We start from the raw sequence: 22161 nt of genomic DNA on the forward strand, positions 1-22161 counted from the left end.
GAGACAATTTGTTAGGAAAATGTTAGATGTGTATATATATTGTGCGATTAGTTTCATTAGTCAAGATTGTATTATTCTTTTGAGCCCAATTGATTGTAGTGATATATACGTGTAGTTGGCAAGTGGTTTCTATTTATAGGTCCAGGAATCAAACTTCAACTTTCCTTTGTTTATTGTCGCGTTTTTCTCACTTTTTTTTTTTTTTTCAACATTTTCAACGGTAAGCTCCACTCAGCCATTCGGACCATACTAGCTGCATAGGACCCGCAATTTTACCATGTACGCAATCTATGCAGCTTCTGCGATCTTTATACTATCAGTTATCGTATATGCGACATTAGTATTACTATCTCACAAGCCAAGGCTACCAACATCCAGTGAATCATACTATAAAACCAACGACACCTCGAATAAAGATTATGAACTACCACCCAGGATTGACTCTACTAGCCCCAAGCGGGTTCCAAAAGCGGAGATTAGCATTGTAATACCATGCTATAATGAGACTAAACGATTAGGCAAAATGTTGAGTGAGGCTACTGAGTTTCTTGAACAACATTATCACAAGAATTACGAGATCGTCATCGTTGACGATGGCTCAAGTGATGGTACTGCTGACTATGCAATCAAATTGGCAAACGAATATAAATTGGAACCGCACACAATGAAGGTGGTGCAATTGTCAAAGAATAGAGGTAAAGGTGGTGCTGTCACTCATGGTCTTTTACATACACAAGGCAAATATGCCTTATTTGCTGACGCTGATGGTGCTACTCGATTCTCAGATGTGGTGGGACTAATCGAATACCTTGATTCTCATCCGAAAGAACCAGCAATTGCAATTGGCTCACGTGCACACATGGTCAACACTGATGCAGTGGTTAAAAGGTCGCTTATACGTAACTTCCTAATGTATGGTCTTCACACATTGGTATTTGTCTTTGGCATCAGAAAAATCCATGATACTCAATGTGGTTTCAAAATGTTCAATATTGACTCAGTTCAGAAAATCTTCCCCCACATGCACACGGAAAGGTGGATTTTTGATGTAGAGGTGTTGCTATTAGGACAAATGCAAGGAATGCAAACGAAGGAAATTGCCGTTAATTGGCAAGAGATTGATGGTTCAAAAATTGATTTAGCAAGAGATTCAATTGAAATGGCGATTGACTTGGTGGTTACGAGATTGGCTTACTTGTTGGGGATATATAAGTTGGATGAATGTGGCAGAGTTGGTAAAAAGGGTCAATAGTGGTGTGTGTAACTAATAGATTGTAAATTATAGACAGAAACAGTTTCGGTTATTGTTCAATGTCAAAAGGGGGAAAAAAAAAATCACATATTGCAAACCACAGAAACAAACTTCTCTTTAAGGGCGTTACGTGAAACTGTCATTGTCTGACACCTACATCGTACAAACTCCATACCACCCGTTAACCCCCGAAGCATCTCCCCCACGATGTATGTTGAACTACCATTTGATGAATTGAAAGGTCTGTCCGAAAAGAGACGAATAGCCTATTTTTACGACCAGGATGTAGGAAACTATTTCTACGGAACAGGTCACTGTATGAAACCTCACAGAATCAGAATGACCCATTCGCTCATTATGAATTATGAACTATACAAGAAGATGGAAATATATCGAGCTGAACCAGCCACCAATCTAGAGTTGACTCAATTTCATACTGATGAATACATTGACTTTATCGATCGAGTATCACCTGACAACTTACATTTGTTCCCACGAGAAGCCCAAATCTTCAATGTTGGAGAAGATTGTCCTGTTTTCGATGGTTTGGGTGAATTTTGTAAAATTTCATGTGGTGGCTCAATGGAAGGAGCAGCAAGGTTAAACAACGGAAGTGCCGATATTGTGATTAATTATGCTGGTGGACTTCACCACGCTAAGAAATCGGAGGCTTCGGGGTTCTGTTATACCAATGACATTGTTTTAGCCATTTTAGAATTGCTTCGAAAACATCCGCGGGTATTGTATATCGATACAGATGTGCATCATGGTGACGGAGTAGAGGAAGCATTCTATACCAGTGATCGAGTAATGACTTGCTCATTCCATAAATTTGGTGAGTTCTTCCCCGGTACAGGTAATTTGACCGATATCGGAATTGGCAAAGGTAAATACCACGCTGTGAATGTCCCATTACGAGATGGTATTGACGATACTTCTTACAAGTCAATTTTTGAGCCAGTGATTCAAGCGATTGTTGACTGGTACCAGCCATCGGCAATTGTGCTACAATGTGGTGGTGATTCCCTAAGTGGTGATCGTTTGGGTCCGTTCAATTTGTCAATGCGAGGTCATGCCAATTGTGTCAGCTTTGTTAGATCTCTTGGCTTACCAATGATGGTTGTTGGTGGTGGTGGATATACTATTCGTAATGTTGCAAGAACATGGGCTTTTGAAACTGGTATTTGTAATGGTGTAATTTTGCCCAAGGAACTACCCTACAACGGGTACTATGAATACTATGCGCCAACATACGAACTAGATGTGCGTTCATCCAATATGAACAATTACAACTCAAAGGAGTACTTGGATAAGTTGCTAACGCAGATTATTTCCAACTTGGATCACACAAAACATGCACCCTCAGTACAGCTTCAAGATGTGCCTGCCGATAAAGAAGATCTTGGAGATGTTGATGAAGATATGCCTGATGCAATCGATACTAAAGGTGGCTCGCAAATGCAGAGAGATAAAGAAGTTGAAAAAGAACTGGAATTTTATAACGATGAAGAAAAGGACAAGGGTGAGCGAAACGTATTTGAGCAAGATAAAATCGTTGAAGATGTTGAAAAGATTGATGAGTCAAAAGATGTGGAACATGGTGTAACTTTATTTGAACATGAGCAGGCAGAAATTGAACAATTAAACAAGGAAGCGCTGGGTGAAAGCTGATAGTGCCGTACAATCTGAAACTGTTAATAGTAAAATTCTTATTCACACGATAGTTAGTAAAATATATTTTTGTCAGACCAAAAAGGGAATTAGGCGCAGATGCACAGTTTTTTTCACTGTTTTCCAAATCCCGATCCACACTCTCTTCAAGACACAAAACAAGACAATAGAAAATAAAAGTTGCAAAATTTTTTAAAATAGGAGAATACGTTAGCCGGAAATTGAACAACAAAAGCTTATTCCAAAAAAGAAAGTTTCAAAATTGATGCAGAATTGTACGAGGCGTGTATGACAAGTATAAAAGGTTTAAATGGCTCAACAGGACAGTAGCGTTTAAGCTCTTTCACAGTAACAAAAGTGTGACTTGTATAAACACATTTCATGAAAGAGCACATCACAACTCAAGAACATGCACAGCCATGCATCGCACTACTCTTGCACGGATTGGTATTTTTCCAAGAAAATAAAGTTTTTTTTGTTTACCAAATGGTAAGATACATCTTAGCGCGTGTATAACCAAAAAGTTTAATAATATTGAGCTAGCCTAAAAAAAAGAGCTTGCAATTGGAGAGAAAAGTTATTATTTGCAAGAATTCGTGACTATTATAATTCTCCTTGAGTTGGAAGATTTAGCTTATAAATCTGGCCATTTTTCCTGGTGTGGTCGAATGTTTTGGTCAAGTTAAGTTGATACATTTTAAAACCCACATTCGTTTCAACCACTAGAGTATATACTAGTCACATTCGTTTAGCCGTTTTCGTTCAATCGTTATTTAGTTTTTAATCCAACCCTAGTCTTTCATTTTACTGTCAACGCTCAACTAAAACCATGAAGTTTTCAACCACCTTGCTTTTAGCTTTAGGTTCAGCTGGCCTAATCAATGCAGAGACTGACACTACAATCACTGAAACTGTCACAATCACAAAGACTTTGTACACTCCTGAAGAGTCCATGAGTATTGCCGCAGAGGCTGCAAAGGCAGCTTCATTGGCTTCTGTGGAGTCGATGGCTGCAATTGCTGTCGCTCAACTGATTGCTGAAGACTACTACAGCTCCTTGGCATCAGTTTCAGAGGCCTTGCTCGCACAGGAAACAGCAGGTTTTGAAGGCAAGAACTACAACAATGTCACAATCCATTACGTTACAGTCACCCTCAAGGCGGAATCTAAAACTTCATCAGCCACAAAAGAGTCGGCTCTGAGTGCTGAAATTGAAGATTCCAGTTCATCTGAAGCTATCACTATCCCAGCTGAGGAAACCTCGGAGGGCTCTGGTAGGAAATTACTTAATGGACAATATACTGGAGTTGTAGCTGGTTTATTCGCCTTGGCCGCAGCAATTTTATAGTTCTACATGTGTTGTAACTGTATACCCAATTCGTATCGTTTGTATTACTTTTAATAAACCGTTTCGTCATTATGATTTTATAAACTATAAACAGTGTCTCTATGCTCTCTCTATGCTCTCTCTATGCTCTTCTAGCTTGAAGATCACGAAGGTATTTTTCCTTCTCTAGTATGTAGTACTCCATCTCATTCAAGCCCAGTGGGATCTTTGGTGGAACTGCAGGTTTTGCTTCATCTTCATCATCACTGTCATCGTACACATTAAAAAATTTGGTTGTACTTGCTTTTTGGAAAACACTGGGACTGAATTTTCCATTACCAACGTATCCAGTTCTACTGGTTCTCAAGTCAACTTTGAGATCATCTTTGGTTACAGCGTCATTGGATAATCTCATTCGCCTGTTGAAATGTTCACTTGGAGTTGGGGCATAAAACCTTGGATCGATTTCATCCTTGTGTGGAATATCCTTGCTAATGTTGTGTTTTGCGTTGCAAGTTAGTGATTTCACTGGTTCATCCAATAAAAAGACCTTTGTTGGTAAGTGCTCTGAGTTTTCATCTAGTCCTATAGAATCTGCTGAAAATGGAATTGAGGTGCTATCTTTGAAATTTACGTCTGATATAGGTGATGGAGGTTTCCTACCGGGTGGTGTAGGCAATGGCTTTGAGTGGGACTGATGAGGCGGTGGTGGTGGTGGAGGTATAGGTGCGGCCGCCTGTGGTGACTTGATTTCAAAGTCGAGATCAAAATCATCCAACTTCTGGTTTTGACTAATATGACTCCTAGACAAATCTTCTCCTATTTCATCCACATCACCTGAACCATAAGCACTTATAGGAGATATATCCCGTCTTGATGGACTTGAGAAAAAAGTGCTTACACTATTTTCATTGTCTGTGTTTCCCCATAATGATTGTTTTGATTGGAATTTACCCTTGAGTTTGTTAAGCTTTGAAATGTATTTATTGGGACTCTTGCTGCCAACTTTCGGAGCCAGCATTATAACCTCATCTGGATTTTCATAACTCGAAGCACTGCCTTCACCAGGGTTGAGGAAATACTGACCCGTTTTCAGAAATATTGAAGACCGCTTACTATGCTTTGAGCTATCCAGTGAAACAAAAACATCATGTGCGGGATTGGATTCGTAGTGATGAGGTGGTGATGGTGGTGAATGTATTGGTAATATGCCACTACCGTATGATCTTCCATTATCAACCAAATGATGTTCCTCTGCATGAGTTGGGATCTTTGGAGGTAGTATTGGGGCACTTGGATAAAATGTCATTTCCAAATAAACCATTCCTGCTCTTTTACCTTGAAATGTCAAATCATACCACTTGTCGAGGATATACTTTCCATCTCGCTTATTCCCGAGATCTGAAAACACATGTGATGCGTCGATCTCGCAACTTCCAATGGGAGTAGGATCACCTTTTGTTTCATCCAAAAGATCAACTTTTAGTAGCGGCTTCTTTTCCCGGCTGATATCAAATCTGATTTCGTGTGTCCATTCTGGAGTTTGACCAGCTCGGAAGTCTGATTTGGTCTTTTTTGCATTTGTACCCAACCTTATTACCACATAAGGAGATTGCTTATCTAATTTTCTTCTGTTTGGTAGATGTTTTGCACGAACAACCATTATCACCAATGTGCCATCTGCTGATTGTGTGAGGGACATGGAGTCCGTTGTTGTATTTGGCACATCAACAGCCTCGTCGTCGAAATGATCATAAACACTAGGCATATTGGATATTATAGTCGAAGTCATTTGTTAAAAAGAAGTTATAGGTTGAATTGAACTGTTTCTCTATTGAATAACTGGAATCGATAAGCATCATCATCTTTTTCTTGTGCATGGAACATCGCCCTGTTGGGTCACAAAATCTAAGTGGGCTGGTTCTGTTTTGATTTTCTCCCGATTCGGAATCCGTGTCGTGAAATAATTTACGACACTGTCTATTTTCGGAGCATTTAGAGATTTACATGAAAAAGAATGAGGGAGGTCCTAATCAGCTGTGGGGAGTTTCAATGTAGTCAAAGTAGAATAGAAATTATATACTGAGCTAATATTCGAGTAGTTCCTGTTACTTTAGAGATTTTTGCACCAATTTTTTGGTGAAATAGTTGATAAAACAATCTCACAATTCAGTGAGAGCATGAAGAGTACGTCTAATCAAAGAAAAAGCTTACCGAGTATAAAACGTTCTGACTTTTTGATCTTGCTCTTGAGACATATTCTGTTTAAGAATAAACTAATTGGTCTTCTAAAGGCAAAACTCTATTGCCCTTTGGCTTCCCTCGGTAGCGCCTCTTCCCGTTTGCTTGAATTTTTTTTTTTTTCAAGGCACACAAAATCATAGGATGGACCCAACCATCACTTCTCAAGACCGACCCTATACAACTACTATGTCGTTTAGAGGAGGAGGAGGAGGAGGTACCGGAAAAGTGCTATTACCTTTTGGACTAGACTATGCCGATGTAGTAAAATCATCAGAAGATTCAGAAAAGCCACAATACGTTCTACCGGTCAATGGAGAACCATCTGAAATAGAGACATTAGCAGCCAAACAATCTATACGATTTACAAAGTTGGTTTCTGATGGTCCATTTTACACGGGGAAACTAGAACCTAACCTCGTTAAAAACAAAGATCGTGAAGTGTCCAAACTAAAACAAGTTGCCAGTGTGAATGAAGATGGTATTGAACGATATGGAGATCGGTATAAAAAAGTGCAGAAAATTGGTCGTACCATCGAAGAGCATCCGTATCAAGTACAGTTTTTCCCAGAGGAGTTGTATTCAGTGATGGGAATATCCAATAAGAACAAGAAGAAGTACTTGACGCTATCGAAATTTGCATCCAATGGTGGATTACGAGATTACTTGAGTGAAGAAAAACAGGAAACTATCGATGAGCAAGCAAAAGTACAAGCTTTGAAGGAGCAAATGTTTAATCAAGCTGGTGTGCATGATGATGAGAAAGACGGTGGAGATAAAGAGGATGTACCTAGTGAAGAAGAAGATGTGGATGATGAGTTTGATGATGAGGATGAAGATGATGATTATAATGCTGAAAAGTATTTTGATGATGGAGATGACGATGGAATGGATGACGCAGGAGATGATGAAGCAGCATTTTAGATTGAAGTTCATTCTAATGTCGTTGACGCATGGATATATTAAGCTATGTACTAAATGTAAAACTAATTAATGCATTTCTTCCACCTGGCACTTTACCAAACCACCTGCCAAACTTGTGTTCTTTACTCACCAAAACAAAAACTCTCAATTGTTTTGTGTCTGGGATTTCAACTGTATCTATTTTCACAACAAACCCACGTAAATTCTCCACTTCGCCAATTAAGCTAAACGATCTTAATGTGGCATCCAATTTCCAAATTTTTACAGTACCGCCAAATGAACCGCTGAAAAAGATGTCGCTATATGCTGGCGCATGTATAGCAGTGACCCAATACGGTTGTGGAGCCGGTATTTGTCGACTGGCTAAATCAGTCGCGGTCTCAGCACTTGCTTGTTGTGGTTGAAATTGTGGCTGCAACCCATGTGCTAATCTTTTAGTATCCTGTGCCTTCTTCTTTGCTAATGACCAAAGGGCAATATTTCCATTATCTGACCCAGTTACAAAATGTGATTCGTCAACCATGGAAACAACATCAATTGATCCTTCATTATGAAATGGCTCTTCATTATTTGTTTTTTCATCATCATTCTTTCTTTTCCTCTTCTTTTCAATTGAATCACCACCACGAAATGTTAACCTTGACTCCTCAGCAATTTTCCAAAACATTGCCGTTTTATCTCTACTTCCAACAGAAACACATGTTTCTCTGGCTAATGCGGCAATGTCAGTAATATTATCCTGATGTCCATACAATGTTTCCAACTGCGTAAATTGATTTATTGAGTATGTTCTAACTCTCAAATCAGCACATGCGGCAAACAACTGATCAGTATTTCTTCTAAATACAATTGAGTTGACTGCTGATCTCGTAGGAAGTACCTTTAAGCATGCTAAATTTTCACTCGACCAGATAATCAAACGAGAATCAGAACCTCCAGTGACTATGTATTTCCCATCAGGAGATGCTGCAATGCAATTTATTTGTTCCCAGTGATGATTCAAGCCTGGGTTTGTGGTGTTTAATGTGAAATACTTTGAACCACCTTTGGTGTGCTTTATCCTTTGTGGCTTTCTCAGACTTATATTCCACTTGATAATCTCAATATCCTTGGATACAGTGTATAGGTATGGGAAGTGAATGCACATACTGGTGACGTTATTGGACCCTATACGTGTAGTTGCCAAAGTAAGCTTTTCTCCATCCAACTGCTGTGAGATTTTCTCACCCCAAAACTTATATACATGCCCCTTAGCATCAGCTACATCCACCTGTAACCTTTTTGCTAAAATTTCATCATCAAGATCCTGAGCGTCAAAGTCGTCAGCATCGCGTAGTTCCTCATTTTTCAAATTCTCAAGATATTGCTTAGCTAGTCTTCTTCGTTTGTCTGCTGCGCTTTCAGCTGCAAACTCTTCATCCGAAGAGAGTTCTTCGTCCTGTCGTTGGTCCTCTAAAGATTGCTCGTTGTCAGTGTCACTAGCACTTGATATCTCCTCATCGAGTTGTGATGCTTGTGGTTGAGGGGTAGATGACCTGGACTTTTTGGTTCGCGTTGTGCTTGTTACTTTACCCAGGCGCTTTCTCTTCTTTGAAGGGTCAGATAGAAAAGGATCTCCTGCCATAATGGAATCAATGGTGAACAGCTGTATATATACCGATGATCTCTACAAAGTAATTTTTTTTTTTTGTATATTTTTTTCATTTTTCATTTCAGTGCGATGGCATCGAGAAGGCTAAAAAGTATCCTACATTCTAATACACACTCCTATCATCAATCCTCCAATAAATCCTCAATATCAGCATCCTCTTGAGCATCATAAGCGCTTTGATGTCTTTGTCTAGTTTCTTCAGCCAACTGTTCCAAAACAGCTTGAGATGTTTTCACATTCTTTCTAGTCTTTTTACCCCATCCAAACTCATTAGCTTCTTTTTCCAAACTCTCTTCTAATTGCCTCTGGGCTTCAGCATCCCTAGCTGGTTTCTCTGCTTTTTCCTTGTCATCCACTTTTTGTTGATGTTCACTTTGTTTCTTGGCTGCCCATTGTGAGTAGAATTTACGGAATATGAGGTAGGCGCAAATAACGATTGATAAACGGAAGTACTTAAGAAATGTGTCTTTTTCGACGTAGTCGTAAATTTCTTCAAATGCCATGGCTTGTGGACTCTGTGGGTAAAGGGGAGGCGTCTTTTGTCAATCGGAGTTGTTGTGCTGACTGAGAGAATTTTATTTTTATTTTAATTTTTTCCGGCTATTCGTTGGCGGAGAGTTCTAGATTTAATACCGAGAAGGGTGGCCACAAACGAAATGACATACGCTAAGGGTTGACAGAATCGTAGCTTACAGCAGGGTGCGGAGAATCACTTTGAAGTTGAGATGCTAGTTACGCTTAACTGGGAAAATTGCTGCCTGAACATACCTTGACATGTGACTTTCCGTACTGCAATCTTGTGCAGAATATTTTTGCAACCACATCCAACGACTTAAACTTTCTAAGAAAAATCTTGATGCCATTATACATATATGTACGCATTCCCTTGATACAACTTTTTCAAAATTTTCATCTAGTCAGCAGACACCATGACTACTTTGATTGACTTACCAGACCACGTTTTAGCTACAGTATTTACTGAAATTAATCAACATCAAGCCTTGGCTCTCGGTCCTTTGCATTCAATTTTGCAAAGCTTCACCAAAGACAAGTTATACAAGCACATCTACATATACAGTGTTAGGTTTTTCTTTAATACATCATGGGAGGCTGCTAATCGGCACAGCTTTCGATTCCCCAAGTACTTGAACAACCCCACAATTAATAAATTCACAATCATATCAGAAAACACATTGGAAAAGTATTGGAAAACAATGGATCCCAAGCAGCCAATTACTTGCTTTGAATATTCACCAGGGTTACAGTATTTGTATAAGAAAGTTATGAATAATTTTAAACATGTCAAGTATGCTAGCATATCCGATGGCAAGTCCCTTTTGAATTGGAGTCGAGCCGAAGAAAGGTGGAGTTGGTCAGTACCGCGGGGTCCAAAGAGTAGGATTGAGTTGGAATCGTATACGTATTTGGGGGACACTAGACATCGAATAACGAATATTTTTTTACCAAGAACTCTCTTCGAAGAGTTTTCGTTTGAATCGTCGGTTGGATTTGTGAACCTTACAGACTTAAACGTGTTTTTTGACCGGCATTCACAGTATCTGGCTGACACTTTTCAATTCAAGTTGAAACGGTTGCATGTGCACTATATCGCGTATTTTGAACCTGTGCGCAAGCTCCATGAAACCTTCAACACTGTGTACTTAAAAGAGTTGTATGTTGCTGGTCTGTTTGATTTTACTGTGCTTTTCCTGGGAAGTTGTATCGATGATGCGTACCCAAATTTAATTCAACTTGGCATGCGTCAAGAGAGCGAGCATGACCCATCAGAACAAATATGTACAGCAAAGCATTCCTCGGTAAAAAAAGTTGTTGTTTCAACAAGTGTAGCAGATAATGTAATGGCTCAACGAGTGTGTACACTTGCCTTGCAATTCCCAAAAGCGAGTATCCACTGGTGGGAAAGTCTCCTGTATCCTGAAAGTTCGAGCTCAAAGTATTTTGTGATTGACCAGCAGGCATGGTTCAGTCCAACTCTTGCTCCAAGAACCGTGTGGTTCCATTGGTTTTATGATCATCGTAGAGAAAAGGGCTCCTTCAAAGCAGTGAGTAATTTCAAATACAGAGTACTCAAGGGCCAGAAGCGCACTAAAGAAATGATAATTTTGAAGAGATGTTATAGTGAGTTTGCACTTGGAGCTATGATGAGTCTATACTCGAACTTAAACATCTGGGTGGTATAACCTTTCCCTGATGAAGACGAAAGCGTTAACAATGTGTGATTCAAAAGAAACTTGGAAATTCATAATCAGCAATGCTTCATAAGTGGATAGCGTCCTTTCTCAAATGAAATACATTGTGATATACCCTTTCTATAACTCCTCATCGGAATCGTCTTCTCCAAATGGATCCAATTCTGGGAAATCGCCAACTTCAACCTGCTTAGGCTTGACAAAACTACCATGATTCGGTCTACACACAAACAACAGCACCCCATCAATATCACCACTATTTTTCCCCACTGGCTCATCAAATTCAATTCCCACCCAATCCTGTTTCCCTTGATCCAAATGCTCAATCTTGCCCACAAACCGCACCGTACCTCTTCTTTCTCCTTCAATGTTGATTACACGACATCGATCATTGACGTGGATTGTGGCTAACTTGGCGGCATTTTCCTCGGCAATGTGTTTTTGAAGTAGTTCGTATTCAGGATCGAATCGGCCCAATTTCTGTTCTTGTTTCCATTTTAATACTGTATTGTTCCTCTTGCGGTACTCTTCCTCCAGTAATTCAAACTCTGGATTGATATCAGGTTCTTCATTTATTGACGGTGAAATGGTGGCGGAGATTTGATTGGTGGTTGAGTTAGGATCCATGTCAATTACATGTATGCGACTATATTCTTTCAATCCAAATTGACTCAAATGCACATCTTCATCCTGGCTCTTTTGAGGTGATGACATTTGCACATATTCATTGGAATACTTGTTGGGATAATATTGGAGTAGCTGATTTTGCGGCTCGACTCCGGTGATTAGTTCTAGTTTTTGCTTAAAGTACTCGAGTGACCATTGTGGAGATACCCTCCTCTCTGATGATGTCAAATCAGACGTGATGAAGATGTTAATGTCGCTCATGTGTAAAGGAACTGTGAACAGAGACTGTTGTTGTTTTTTACGTGTCTGGAATTTTTTTATATTTTCCTCAATTTAGTGAAAATAATACAATTTTGATTATAAATATATACAAATATACAATAACGTATTTGATATATAAATTTGAATAATACAAGTGGGTTAAAGAAATAAAATTAAAAACAATGTGACTGGTTGTCTCTAGGGGGGGGAAGGAAGGAGCTTTCCTTTAATTAAAATCATCATACGCTGATATCAACCGTTCACTCAATGAAGTCTTGAATTTGGTAACATCAGCATGGACTTTAAAAAGTTGTTCATCAAGTTCAAGCTGCTTTTGTTGTAAATCCTGAATGACAATTTTCTTGTGCAAATGAGCATCTTGAAATTCACGTTCATAGTTGAGAATGTTGCCCGTGATTGCAGACTTGGTATCTCTGATTTTCTTTTCACGATCTTCAATATCTTCAGACATCTTGGCTTGTAAGTTGTAGATTTGTTGTGATTTTTCATCATTACTGCGTTTTTGCTTATACTCGTCATTTTGAATACTGGCCAAGTTTGCACGTTGACTGGTGAGAAATTCTTGCATCGAATCGAATTGATCAATCAATTTTTCAAGCTCAACCTTGTTTTGACTCAATTTGTTATCAATACTGCTGCGCAATACGCTTAGTTGATGTGATTCTTCTCCAAGTGTCTTGTCTTTGAATAATTCATCTCTCTCGTAAGCGATATTATAATCACTCAAGTCTTTGAGTTGTAATCCAAAGTTGTAGCCGCTGGAATTGCTGTAGTTGAACTTCTCCACAATATTGTTATAATTCAACACCAATTTCTCAATAACAAAGGCTCCGTTTTGAGTATCTGCTATCCTCTCTTGAAGATCATCTTTCTTCCTTTCTAAATTTACTGTCTGTACTTCAATCTTCTTTGATAAAGCATCACGCTTCAATTCTAAATCGGTGATATCCTTTATTGATACACCAGTGGCTTGGAATTCCCGCTCTAATGTCTCTCGCTCTTTTTGAAGTGTCTTTAAATTTTCATTGGCTGCATTCACTTCATCCAGCAATTGGTGCAATTTTGCACCCCATTCTGGTATCCTTTTTTGCACTTCTTCAATATATTCACGGAGTTTGGTAAAATCCTCTTCTAAAGCAATTGTCTTTCTATCAGCATCATCTCGAAGTCTCAAATCATTCAATAAATGTTCATAATTTTCATTCAACTTTTCCTTCTGAACCACAAGGCTCCTTTCTTGACTCCGAAACTTTTCCATTTCTTCATTAAACTCCTTCAACATTTGTTGGTGTGGAACTTCATAATCTTCATCGGCATCAAGAAACTTGAGATAACAGCTGTAATTATATCCCATGAAAATACGATCGAAATCATCATTAGGACTGAGGTCATCGACAATACCCATATTAGATTCAACATATGAAACTATCCATTCGAGAATTGCCAAGAAATTGGGCCAGTTTTGGCCTCCAACTGCATTGAATTGTAAACGTGATATAGTACCGAGTGCTGGATATTGTAATGACTTTAGTAATGGTATTATTTCTTGTTCTGCTGATTTGCGAAAGATATAAGCTGGATCTATGAAATGGTATATGAACTTGAATATTTCATAAAAATTGCGCTGAGTCGGGATTTTCAATGTATTTTCATTCAATGATATTGATGTTCTTACTTCAAAGTGGTTTGTAGAAAGAAATTTGTAGATTTTCAGTGCCATTTCTTCTTGTCTGGCTCGGTTTAAAGCTCGATCTGTAGAGGCCAGATGTAGTGCACCAAATTGGGGTTGGGGTATATGTGATTGAAATGGCATCAGCTGAGATGACAGCGGTGTTGGTTGAGACGAGCTGACGTGTCCAAATGGTTGTCGTTGTTGCAGTTGCAGGTCTTGCAGTACTTGAAAATGTGTCCTTGGTGCATTTGTCAGTTGATTCGTTTGCAGTGATGGTATTCCCAGGCTTGCTCTTTTCTTATTCGTTGATGCCGGTACCGAATACAAGACCGATCTTCGCTTGTTTCCGGTTGATGGGGTATTATCGTTTGAAAATGTAGATTGTACGTTCCCTTGAAAGCTTTGTCTTGGATTTGATTGTTGGGTTGTTCCATTGACTCCTATACTCGCTCTGTTTCCATATATGTTACTAAACGGAGGTGTAGTACCTGCCGTCGATTGTATTGTAGATGACCTCGAAGCTATCCCTAGTGACAACCTAGTACCGCCGCCATTCGTAAACTGTTGTTGTTTTCGTAGTGAGAGTAGTGGTTTTATTTGTGGTGGTGCATTTGATGATTGGCTCATCCTTGGTTATATGGATGCATACAATTGTGGGTGTGGATGCGTAGTCGTTTGGTGTCTGATGAAGTTGAATAGATTTGTTTTGGTTTTACGTTTCTGTTCTTTTTTCTTTTTTTTTGCTCTCTCTCTTGAAATCAAATTGTTCTGCAATATACCTTTTTTTTTTCACCAAGAACAGTATTGTCGTATGTTTACGTTATTGTTCTTGTATGGTTTGGTATATGTGAATGTATGTACTGCGATGGATGCAGATAATTGGGTAGTTTTATCAGATCTAGTAACCGAACTGTATAAAGGAAATAAAGTATAATTTTTTTTTTTTTTTCTTTTTCTTTTGTCTGTCTTCTTTTTTTTTTTCGTCAATAAAATTTTGTTCTTCTCTCTCTCTCTCTCTCTCTCTCTCTCTCTTTGTTGTTTACAATTACCCAATTAGGAAAGTACCACACAAGATGCGTTTCAAATGTCAATCTATTCTATTCTTCGACACGACATATAGCATTCACCTTTTACAAAGGAAAATGCTTAAATTTAAGCTTAATTATACATATGTTGGTTCTAATCTATGCAGAGATTAAAGCCCACTTTGCGACTAACTGCAAAGGATAACAAGCCCTGTCTTTCTACTGGACACTACTCTTTACATCCAAATTTAACTTCTTCGTAGAAAACTTGAAACACTTATGATAAGCTTCTACACTCTCCCCGTCGTAATGATCGGATATCCAATTGCTTGATTTTACGAATGACCCACAAAATATTTTCATGAACAAATTGCAATTTAACATTTGGTACACGACTTTGGAAGAGTTGGCAATGCGTAGTGAATACTTCAAAGATTCTTTCGACAAAAGAGTGGCTTTTTGAAGTAAGACATGCCCCATAAAAGGAGGTAGATACCTATCTTCTCCTTTTGTTACAGTACAGAATGTATCTATCCAAGTGCCAATTGTTGGAACAAAGAGAATGTCTAAAAAAAATAAAAGGTTCAAATGACAATCAAATATATATATATAAAATAATAAACAAATGACAACGAGAAACAAACAAACAAATGACAAAAAGAAAAGAAAAAAAAACCTCAAATTTTGCGAAACACGAATTTTCTTAAAAAAAAAACTGTAAGGGGAGATATTTAAAGTGAAAACCAACAACGCAACATCAATAAAGAGCAACTCAGTTAGCCTGGAGCAATCGCATTCGACAATAAGAAGGGATATACAAGACAACCAAAGACAATAACAGACTATGAGCACGCCTTCAACGCCTGTGGCTGCTCCGGCAGTATTACACAGCAATGACGCAGCCACGTTACCCGACGCCTTACGCAACAATAAAACTCCTATAAGCTCCAACAACAACAATAACAATAATAACATACACGATACAAGCTCTAAGTTGAACAGAAATAGCAGTGGCAGTATACAAATAAGTCTCGACAAGCCATCGACTCCATCTCCGCCAAATAGAAAACGTGCCTCAGCATCATTTCTCAGGACTCCAGAACAACCAAAAGACGCGAACAAAAGGTATTCAGGGTCTGCTCTACCGTATACACCATCGTATAAGAGAACAAGTACTGGATCATACAAGTCACCTGATGGGAAGTTGGTTTACCACAATGTCAATTCTCCATTTAGTGCTGCTCACTTGTTGAAAACGCCACGACATTCAACCATTGAAGATTCACCTACTGGTGACGAAGATGAAGATGGACGAAGAGTGAAAATGATGAAAACTCCACAGTACTTGGGTAATACGCCCAGGAAGTTGTTTCAAGGTGATGAAGGAAGTCCTAGTAATAACCGTGATGATTTGACGGAAATTAGCTCACAGTTACGGAGTAAACTTAGTTCAGCGTTGGGTAAATTACAAAAAGATGATTCAAGTAATTCGAAAATCTCATTTACCGAGTTGTCGTTTGATTCTCAAACTTCACCCACGAGGAAACATACGCCAAAGAGACAATCAGCGTTAGGTAACAACTGGGTACCTACAAACAACCTTCAACGTGCCAACCTCAATTTACAAACACTACAACAGTCACCAATAGCCAAATCAAACAATTCATCACCTAAATTGGAACATGGCAGCTTTAGATCAAATACAAATTCCCCATTAAAGAATTCACCAGTATTGAAAGGTGAAAAACGACAAAGTTGGTCACGATTAAATGATATGCCATCTCCAGATGAAGAGACAAGTGCTCATTCAGCTTTATTAGCTGCCCTTTCACGTCAACGTAGGAAATCGCGATCATCATTTAGCGAATCAAAGAGGAAATCAATCACAGCTGAAGGAACACCAACTTTACAACTAGCTGCAACAACGCCAAAGGAGATTAAACTACCGCCAATCAACGTCGCGTTGAATGGAGATTACAATAGTTCATCAATGAAGGGATTCACTGGCAAAAACAATGAACAAGATGCAGTCATATCTTTAATGTCACTAGCATCACCACAATCTGCCAAATATGGACATTCACGAAGTCAAAGTCTAAACAGTAATGGCAACTACCCGTCAACGGGACAATTGGGAGACTATGCAGCATCGTCACCAATTTCATCACGATCTTCACTGGTGCATATTGCATCCCCGACATTTGCTAATATGCAACAACCACCACATTTGCCACCATTGACTAGGTTTATGAAGAGTCCTGAGGCGAAACAAAAGGGGTCGCGAAAGGGACTTGTGTTTGCTACTGATGATACTGATGATGAGGATGCTGTTGCAGCAGGAGGTGGTGTTGCTATTGAGGTTGACGATGGTAATGATTCTGATCGGACTGTTGAAGAGGATAAATAGGAGGACAATTGTGTACAAGAGAAAATGTAGACTTTTAGATTTAAACTGGGTGTATTCGTAGTGCAAAATGGTGTTTTGCAAAGTGCGACACAAAAATTTATTGCACTCCACTTTTCAAAGATTCATGTCTGTATTGACCAATTGGACATTCAGGCAGGGTCCAATACAACAAGATCTCGTACCACCAGTGCTAACAGAAACATGGTACAATGCGACTCCTGATCAACAATCTCATCAAATCCACATTGATTTAATGTACTACAACCTCATTCCTGATCCATTTATCAATGATAATGAGTTGAACGTCAGTTGGGTTAGTGATTTGACATGGGAGTATCGATGTTTATTCGACGTACCGGATGCGATATATAATAATCAACCTGCTTTCTTGTTCTTTGATCAATTGGATACTGAAGCTATAGTTGAGCTTAACAATGACGTGATTCTACAAAGTGAAAATGCTTTTCAAATGTATAAAGTTGCAGTCAACGTATCACGACAGAATGAGTTGAAGATACGGTTGAAGTCGGGATTTGAATTGGGTAAGTCACTTGAGAACCAATTTGGTGTTGAGGAATGTTGGAATGGTGATTGTAGTCGAGTTTATGTTCGCAAGCCTCAATTTCAATATGGGTGGGACTGGGGGCCTAATTTGATAACTACTGGGTTTAATAAAGTTAGTTTGGTTACTGGTACGTTTATTGATGATTTTTATGTACGGTATGATTTGAATAATGAGTTGGATTTGGCTTTTTTATGGTTTGAAATTGATAGTGTGTTGATTGACACTGTTGATGAAGGTAGGATTGAGATAGAGTTGGGTGATGAAACTATTGATGTGGTTAAGATTGATCATGTTGAGCTGAAGATGAATATTAGTCATATTTTGGAAGATGTGCAATTGTGGTGGCCTATAAAGCACGGATCACCTACTTTATACAACATCAAGTTGTTCTTTGATGACAAGTTGATGGTTACCAAGTCGATCGGATTTAGGAAAGTTGAACTCATTACAATGCCAGATGATATAGGAAGTTCATTCTATTTCAAAATAAATAATAAACCTATCCAAATGCTAGGATCAAATTGGATTCCATCTCATTCATTTCAATCTCAAGTTACTCAACAAGACTATCAACGCTATATTGATTTAATTGTTGATTCAAATCAAAATATGGTTCGAGTATGGGGTGGTGGTCAATATGAAGGAGATGAGTTTTATAAGTTGTGTGATGAAAAGGGGATTTTAGTATGGCAAGATTTTATGTTTGCTTGTGGAATATACCCTAACAAATCAATACTCACTCTGGTTGAATCAGAAGTTGTGTGTCAAGTGAAACGGTTACGCAATTATGCTAGTGTTGTAATATATGCTGGAAACAATGAAGATTATCAAATTGCCGATGCCTTGAAATTGGATACGAGCAATGCAAGTCAGTTTCCAGCTAAGTACATCTACGAAGTTTTGATCCCACTGGTTGTAAGCCACTTGGTTAACAATCAAGTAAGTTATCGATATGGATCGCCATATTCAGATCCTACTCACAGTTCCTATGATTTAAGATTTGGCGATTCGCATCAATGGGATGTTTGGCATGGTCGTCAATTGCCATATCAGGCTTGGCCACAATTATCAGCTCGATTTGTCAGTGAGTTTGGTATGTTGGCATTGCCTTTGTACTCCACATTACACAAGTACATCACAAATGTGAGTGAGCTATATCCTAATCTGGAAATGATTAAATTCCACACCAAGGCAGCAAATAAGGAGAATTTAAACCATTATGTATGGTCCAATTTCAATAAGCCTGTAAAGAGCAAGCTTGGTTTACGCGAATGGATATATTTAACTCAATTGATGCAACTGGAGGCGGTTTCATTAGCATTCCGGTACTGGAGACGACAATGGGATCAATTTCAATGTGACGGAGTATTGGTTTGGCAGTTGAATGATTGTTGGCCTAGTGTGTCTTGGTCAGTTGTTGATTTTGAAAAAGTTCCCAAATTGAGTTATTATGGGATGAAGCGTGAGTTGAGTGAAATAAGCGTTGCTGGGTATAAGAGTGAGAGGATAGGTCATGGTGTAGAACATGGGGGACAATTGGTGTTTCAGGCGCCACTGTTGGCTTTTGATGTTTGGGGATTTGGCAGTGGTTTTAATTTGACATTGACTGTTCAGTTTTATAACTCGGATGGGATACTTGTTGATGAGAGCATCCAAAATGGTATTGACTTTAAAGAGAATAGAGTTAATACACTCATGAAAGGGGCAAATTTTGATCATTTGAAGAACGATACAATTGTATATTTGAAATTGTCAAAAGATGGTGGTGTAACCATCGCTAGATCTTCAGATTGGCCACAACCTTTAAAGAGCATCGGCTGGCAACGACTATGCTCCAACTTACAAATTGATACCAAGTATCAAGGAATGGGGGAGCTACTAATATCTACAAATAAACCAGTGAAAGGGTTGCAATTGTATTTTGACTCGGCTGATGACAATGGTCAATGGTTTAGTGATAATGGGATTGATTTGTTTCCTAATAATCCACAGGTTATAAAGGTTACCGGATTGCAGGAGGAGGACCTTGACAAATTAAAGTATAGATATTTAGATTATTGAGGAGTATGGTATTGTCGTGTGACTAAGAAATGGAGCAATTTTGTGGTATAGTTTAAACCAATGATGGAATAGATAACAATGATTACGATATTGTTTAGTCATACATTTCTAAATTTCTTTTTTCTGTTCACGTGACTAATTGAAACCAATTAGTAATCTATTATTATATGCATTCCATATAAAAAAATAAAAAGAAAGAAATGAAGAGAAAAAGAAAGAAAGAAAAAATTAATCAACTGATTAACAAAAAGAATATATATCATCAATACTGATACCCCATCGCATAAAGAAAAGTACAACATAGCTCACATCTATAAACAGAGATTAATTCATAGATTGATTAGCTTTTATTTGATACAAAACACATGTCTTTTTAAACACACACACGCGTACACACAATGACAACGAGGATACTTTTACTTCTCCACCCTACAGTGGTCACCGATGCCCACGTAGTAGAATCAATCAAATCACGAATTGCTAAAAATCACCCTGGTGAACACCACATTGATCAACAAATTATTAATCGAGTAACTCAAGGTGACGTGATACTAGATAATGGATTTTACAAGGAGATTCACTATATCAATCCTAATGAAGATGAGTATCGTGAGATGCCGTTACTGTTGATTAAGTTGTTTCATGATTTGTTGAGTGTTGATGGTGGTGGGTCAGTCAAGGGTGATTTACCTAAGGATCAGAATTTGGATGTTTTGATGCAGGGGTTTGTTGTTGAGGAGGATGGGTCTTGGAGTAAGCCTGAGCCTGTGACTGAGGTTGTTTCATTGAAGAAGAAGAAGAAGAATAATAGTAGAGATGTAAGTGGTGGGAACTATACACATGTGAATGGTGGTGTATCGGTTAAGAAAATGCCTATGTTTAAGAAATTGTCTGATCAGGCAGTAGCAGCAGCTACAGCAACACCGGGATTAACTGACACATCCGCGTCAAATACTGATGAAGAGAATGATAATGGAGGTATGAAGAGGAAGTTAGTTGAGACTAAGCTTACTTATTTCAGTGAATCAGATAACGATGATGAAGAAAACGAAGAAGATGAAGAAGAATACATTAACGAAGATGAACTAATACAAGATTTGAAAACTGATAACCTAATCATACCCAAGAAATGTGAATTACCCAATGGTAAAAGAAGAAGAAAAGCATGTAAAGATTGCACATGTGGATTAAAAGAATTGGAAGAATTGGAAGATTCAAAACAACAACTGCTTCAGAATTCAATATTGGGTAAAATGGCCCAATCAGCAAGTTTAGAAGCAGAGAAAATCGAAGCTAGATTGAAGCAAAAGCAAGGTGAGCAAATTAAATTCAAAGAGGAAGATTTGACTGAGATTGATTTTACTGTCAAGGGTAAGACTGGTGGATGTGGGTCTTGTGCTTTGGGTGATGCTTTCCGATGTGATGGGTGTCCTTATTTGGGATTGCCTCCTTTCAAACCTGGTGAGGCTATTACGTTGGATGGAATGGATGAGGATATTTAGGGGAGAATGAGAAAAGGGGTATTTATTTTATGTATTGGTAATACAAAACAAGAAAAAAGGAATTGGGAAGTTTAAAGTGAAGAATTGTAGGATATGCTCTGTCTATGATGGTGAACGTATTGTGGAGAATCACCTATTGGAAACCTAAATTGTAAATCGTTTTTCACGCTGTAGGTTATGATTCAAAAGCTCAAAGTGAGGCTGGAATTTGCAAATTGCTAATTGAATGTATCATTCACCCCACTCGCCAACTGGTAAAACACAAAAACAGACAATCAAAACGGCTCATCTGCTTTGTTTGTATGATATAACCGTTTTAACCCAAAAAATGAGACCATGTATTTTTTTAGAAATAAAGGTCCCTTCACTGGGTATGTATGTAAAGTAAATCTACAAAAAAGGTGCACAAGGCTAGAGGTTGGGGATAATATGATTTGGCAACATGATGCAGGAAGAGAGCATGGAGGATCTCTCCGTGAGATTAGATTAGATAGAGATTATTGTTCTGTTGAACTAAAAAAATAAAGGCTGTGTGTGTTTTGGCAATGGCAATGCAAGTTTGTGTAGTTTGCAAAAAAAAAAAAAAGAAGCGGAATTAGCTTTGCGTTAAAGCCGTCGTTGTTGTTTTTTTTCTGTTAGAAGTGTTATCTTTTTTTGTGTTTAGTCGTGTCCTTTGTTACAGAAAATAAAATAAAATAAAAAAAAAAACAAATTGTTGTAATTAATTTTTTTTTTTTTTTTTTT

At 38.3% G+C, this 22161-nt stretch overlaps 13 protein-coding genes across 13 annotated transcripts; 8 read left to right on the forward strand and 5 right to left on the reverse strand. All coding sequences in view use genetic code 12, as the record gives it.

The window, feature by feature from the left end:
• Positions 1-277: 277 nt before the first annotated feature.
• ALG5 (dolichyl-phosphate beta-glucosyltransferase) lies at positions 278-1252 on the forward strand (the record flags this gene model as incomplete). The annotated part of the gene is made up of 1 exon (XM_067694706.1): positions 278-1252. The coding sequence occupies one exon, from the start codon at positions 278-280 to the stop codon at positions 1250-1252; it is 975 nt and encodes a 324-aa protein (XP_067545906.1).
• Positions 1253-1459: 207 nt separating this feature from the next.
• On the forward strand, positions 1460-2923 carry RPD3 (Rpd3p; the record flags this gene model as incomplete). The annotated part of the gene is made up of 1 exon (XM_067694707.1): positions 1460-2923. The coding sequence occupies one exon, from the start codon at positions 1460-1462 to the stop codon at positions 2921-2923; it is 1464 nt and encodes a 487-aa protein (XP_067545907.1).
• An 829-nt stretch (positions 2924-3752) lies between these two features.
• On the forward strand, positions 3753-4271 carry PGA34 (Pga34p; the record flags this gene model as incomplete). The annotated part of the gene is made up of 1 exon (XM_067694708.1): positions 3753-4271. One exon carries the CDS (start codon positions 3753-3755, stop codon positions 4269-4271), a length of 519 nt encoding a protein of 172 aa, XP_067545908.1.
• A 121-nt stretch (positions 4272-4392) lies between these two features.
• On the reverse strand, positions 4393-6042 carry INN1 (Inn1p; the record flags this gene model as incomplete). Its single annotated transcript, XM_067694709.1, has 1 exon — positions 4393-6042. One exon carries the CDS (start codon positions 6040-6042, stop codon positions 4393-4395), a length of 1650 nt encoding a protein of 549 aa, XP_067545909.1.
• A 638-nt stretch (positions 6043-6680) lies between these two features.
• Positions 6681-7415, forward strand: RPC31 (DNA-directed RNA polymerase III subunit; the record flags this gene model as incomplete). The annotated part of the gene is made up of 1 exon (XM_067694710.1): positions 6681-7415. One exon carries the CDS (start codon positions 6681-6683, stop codon positions 7413-7415), a length of 735 nt encoding a protein of 244 aa, XP_067545910.1.
• A 43-nt stretch (positions 7416-7458) lies between these two features.
• On the reverse strand, positions 7459-9039 carry RRP9 (Rrp9p; the record flags this gene model as incomplete). Its single annotated transcript, XM_067694711.1, has 1 exon — positions 7459-9039. One exon carries the CDS (start codon positions 9037-9039, stop codon positions 7459-7461), a length of 1581 nt encoding a protein of 526 aa, XP_067545911.1.
• A 149-nt stretch (positions 9040-9188) lies between these two features.
• Positions 9189-9569, reverse strand: I9W82_005526 (uncharacterized protein; the record flags this gene model as incomplete). The annotated part of the gene is made up of 1 exon (XM_067694712.1): positions 9189-9569. One exon carries the CDS (start codon positions 9567-9569, stop codon positions 9189-9191), a length of 381 nt encoding a protein of 126 aa, XP_067545912.1.
• Positions 9570-9995: 426 nt separating this feature from the next.
• Positions 9996-11267, forward strand: I9W82_005527 (uncharacterized protein; the record flags this gene model as incomplete). The annotated part of the gene is made up of 1 exon (XM_067694713.1): positions 9996-11267. The coding sequence occupies one exon, from the start codon at positions 9996-9998 to the stop codon at positions 11265-11267; it is 1272 nt and encodes a 423-aa protein (XP_067545913.1).
• Positions 11268-11396: 129 nt separating this feature from the next.
• On the reverse strand, positions 11397-12164 carry I9W82_005528 (uncharacterized protein; the record flags this gene model as incomplete). Its single annotated transcript, XM_067694714.1, has 1 exon — positions 11397-12164. One exon carries the CDS (start codon positions 12162-12164, stop codon positions 11397-11399), a length of 768 nt encoding a protein of 255 aa, XP_067545914.1.
• Positions 12165-12390: 226 nt separating this feature from the next.
• I9W82_005529 (kinetochore-associated Ndc80 complex subunit) lies at positions 12391-14484 on the reverse strand (the record flags this gene model as incomplete). The annotated part of the gene is made up of 1 exon (XM_067694715.1): positions 12391-14484. One exon carries the CDS (start codon positions 14482-14484, stop codon positions 12391-12393), a length of 2094 nt encoding a protein of 697 aa, XP_067545915.1.
• Positions 14485-15726: 1242 nt separating this feature from the next.
• I9W82_005530 (uncharacterized protein) lies at positions 15727-17289 on the forward strand (the record flags this gene model as incomplete). Its single annotated transcript, XM_067694717.1, has 1 exon — positions 15727-17289. The coding sequence occupies one exon, from the start codon at positions 15727-15729 to the stop codon at positions 17287-17289; it is 1563 nt and encodes a 520-aa protein (XP_067545916.1).
• Positions 17290-17413: 124 nt separating this feature from the next.
• I9W82_005531 (uncharacterized protein) lies at positions 17414-19915 on the forward strand (the record flags this gene model as incomplete). The annotated part of the gene is made up of 1 exon (XM_067694718.1): positions 17414-19915. One exon carries the CDS (start codon positions 17414-17416, stop codon positions 19913-19915), a length of 2502 nt encoding a protein of 833 aa, XP_067545917.1.
• Positions 19916-20313: 398 nt separating this feature from the next.
• DRE2 (electron carrier) lies at positions 20314-21417 on the forward strand (the record flags this gene model as incomplete). The annotated part of the gene is made up of 1 exon (XM_067694719.1): positions 20314-21417. One exon carries the CDS (start codon positions 20314-20316, stop codon positions 21415-21417), a length of 1104 nt encoding a protein of 367 aa, XP_067545918.1.
• Between the last annotated feature and the right edge of the window lie 744 nt (positions 21418-22161).

Source organism: Candida metapsilosis, assembly GCF_017655625.1.
Source record: "Candida metapsilosis strain BP57 chromosome Unknown scaffold8, whole genome shotgun sequence".
In the NCBI taxonomy this organism is placed as follows: Eukaryota; Fungi; Ascomycota; class Pichiomycetes; order Serinales; family Debaryomycetaceae; genus Lodderomyces; species Lodderomyces metapsilosis.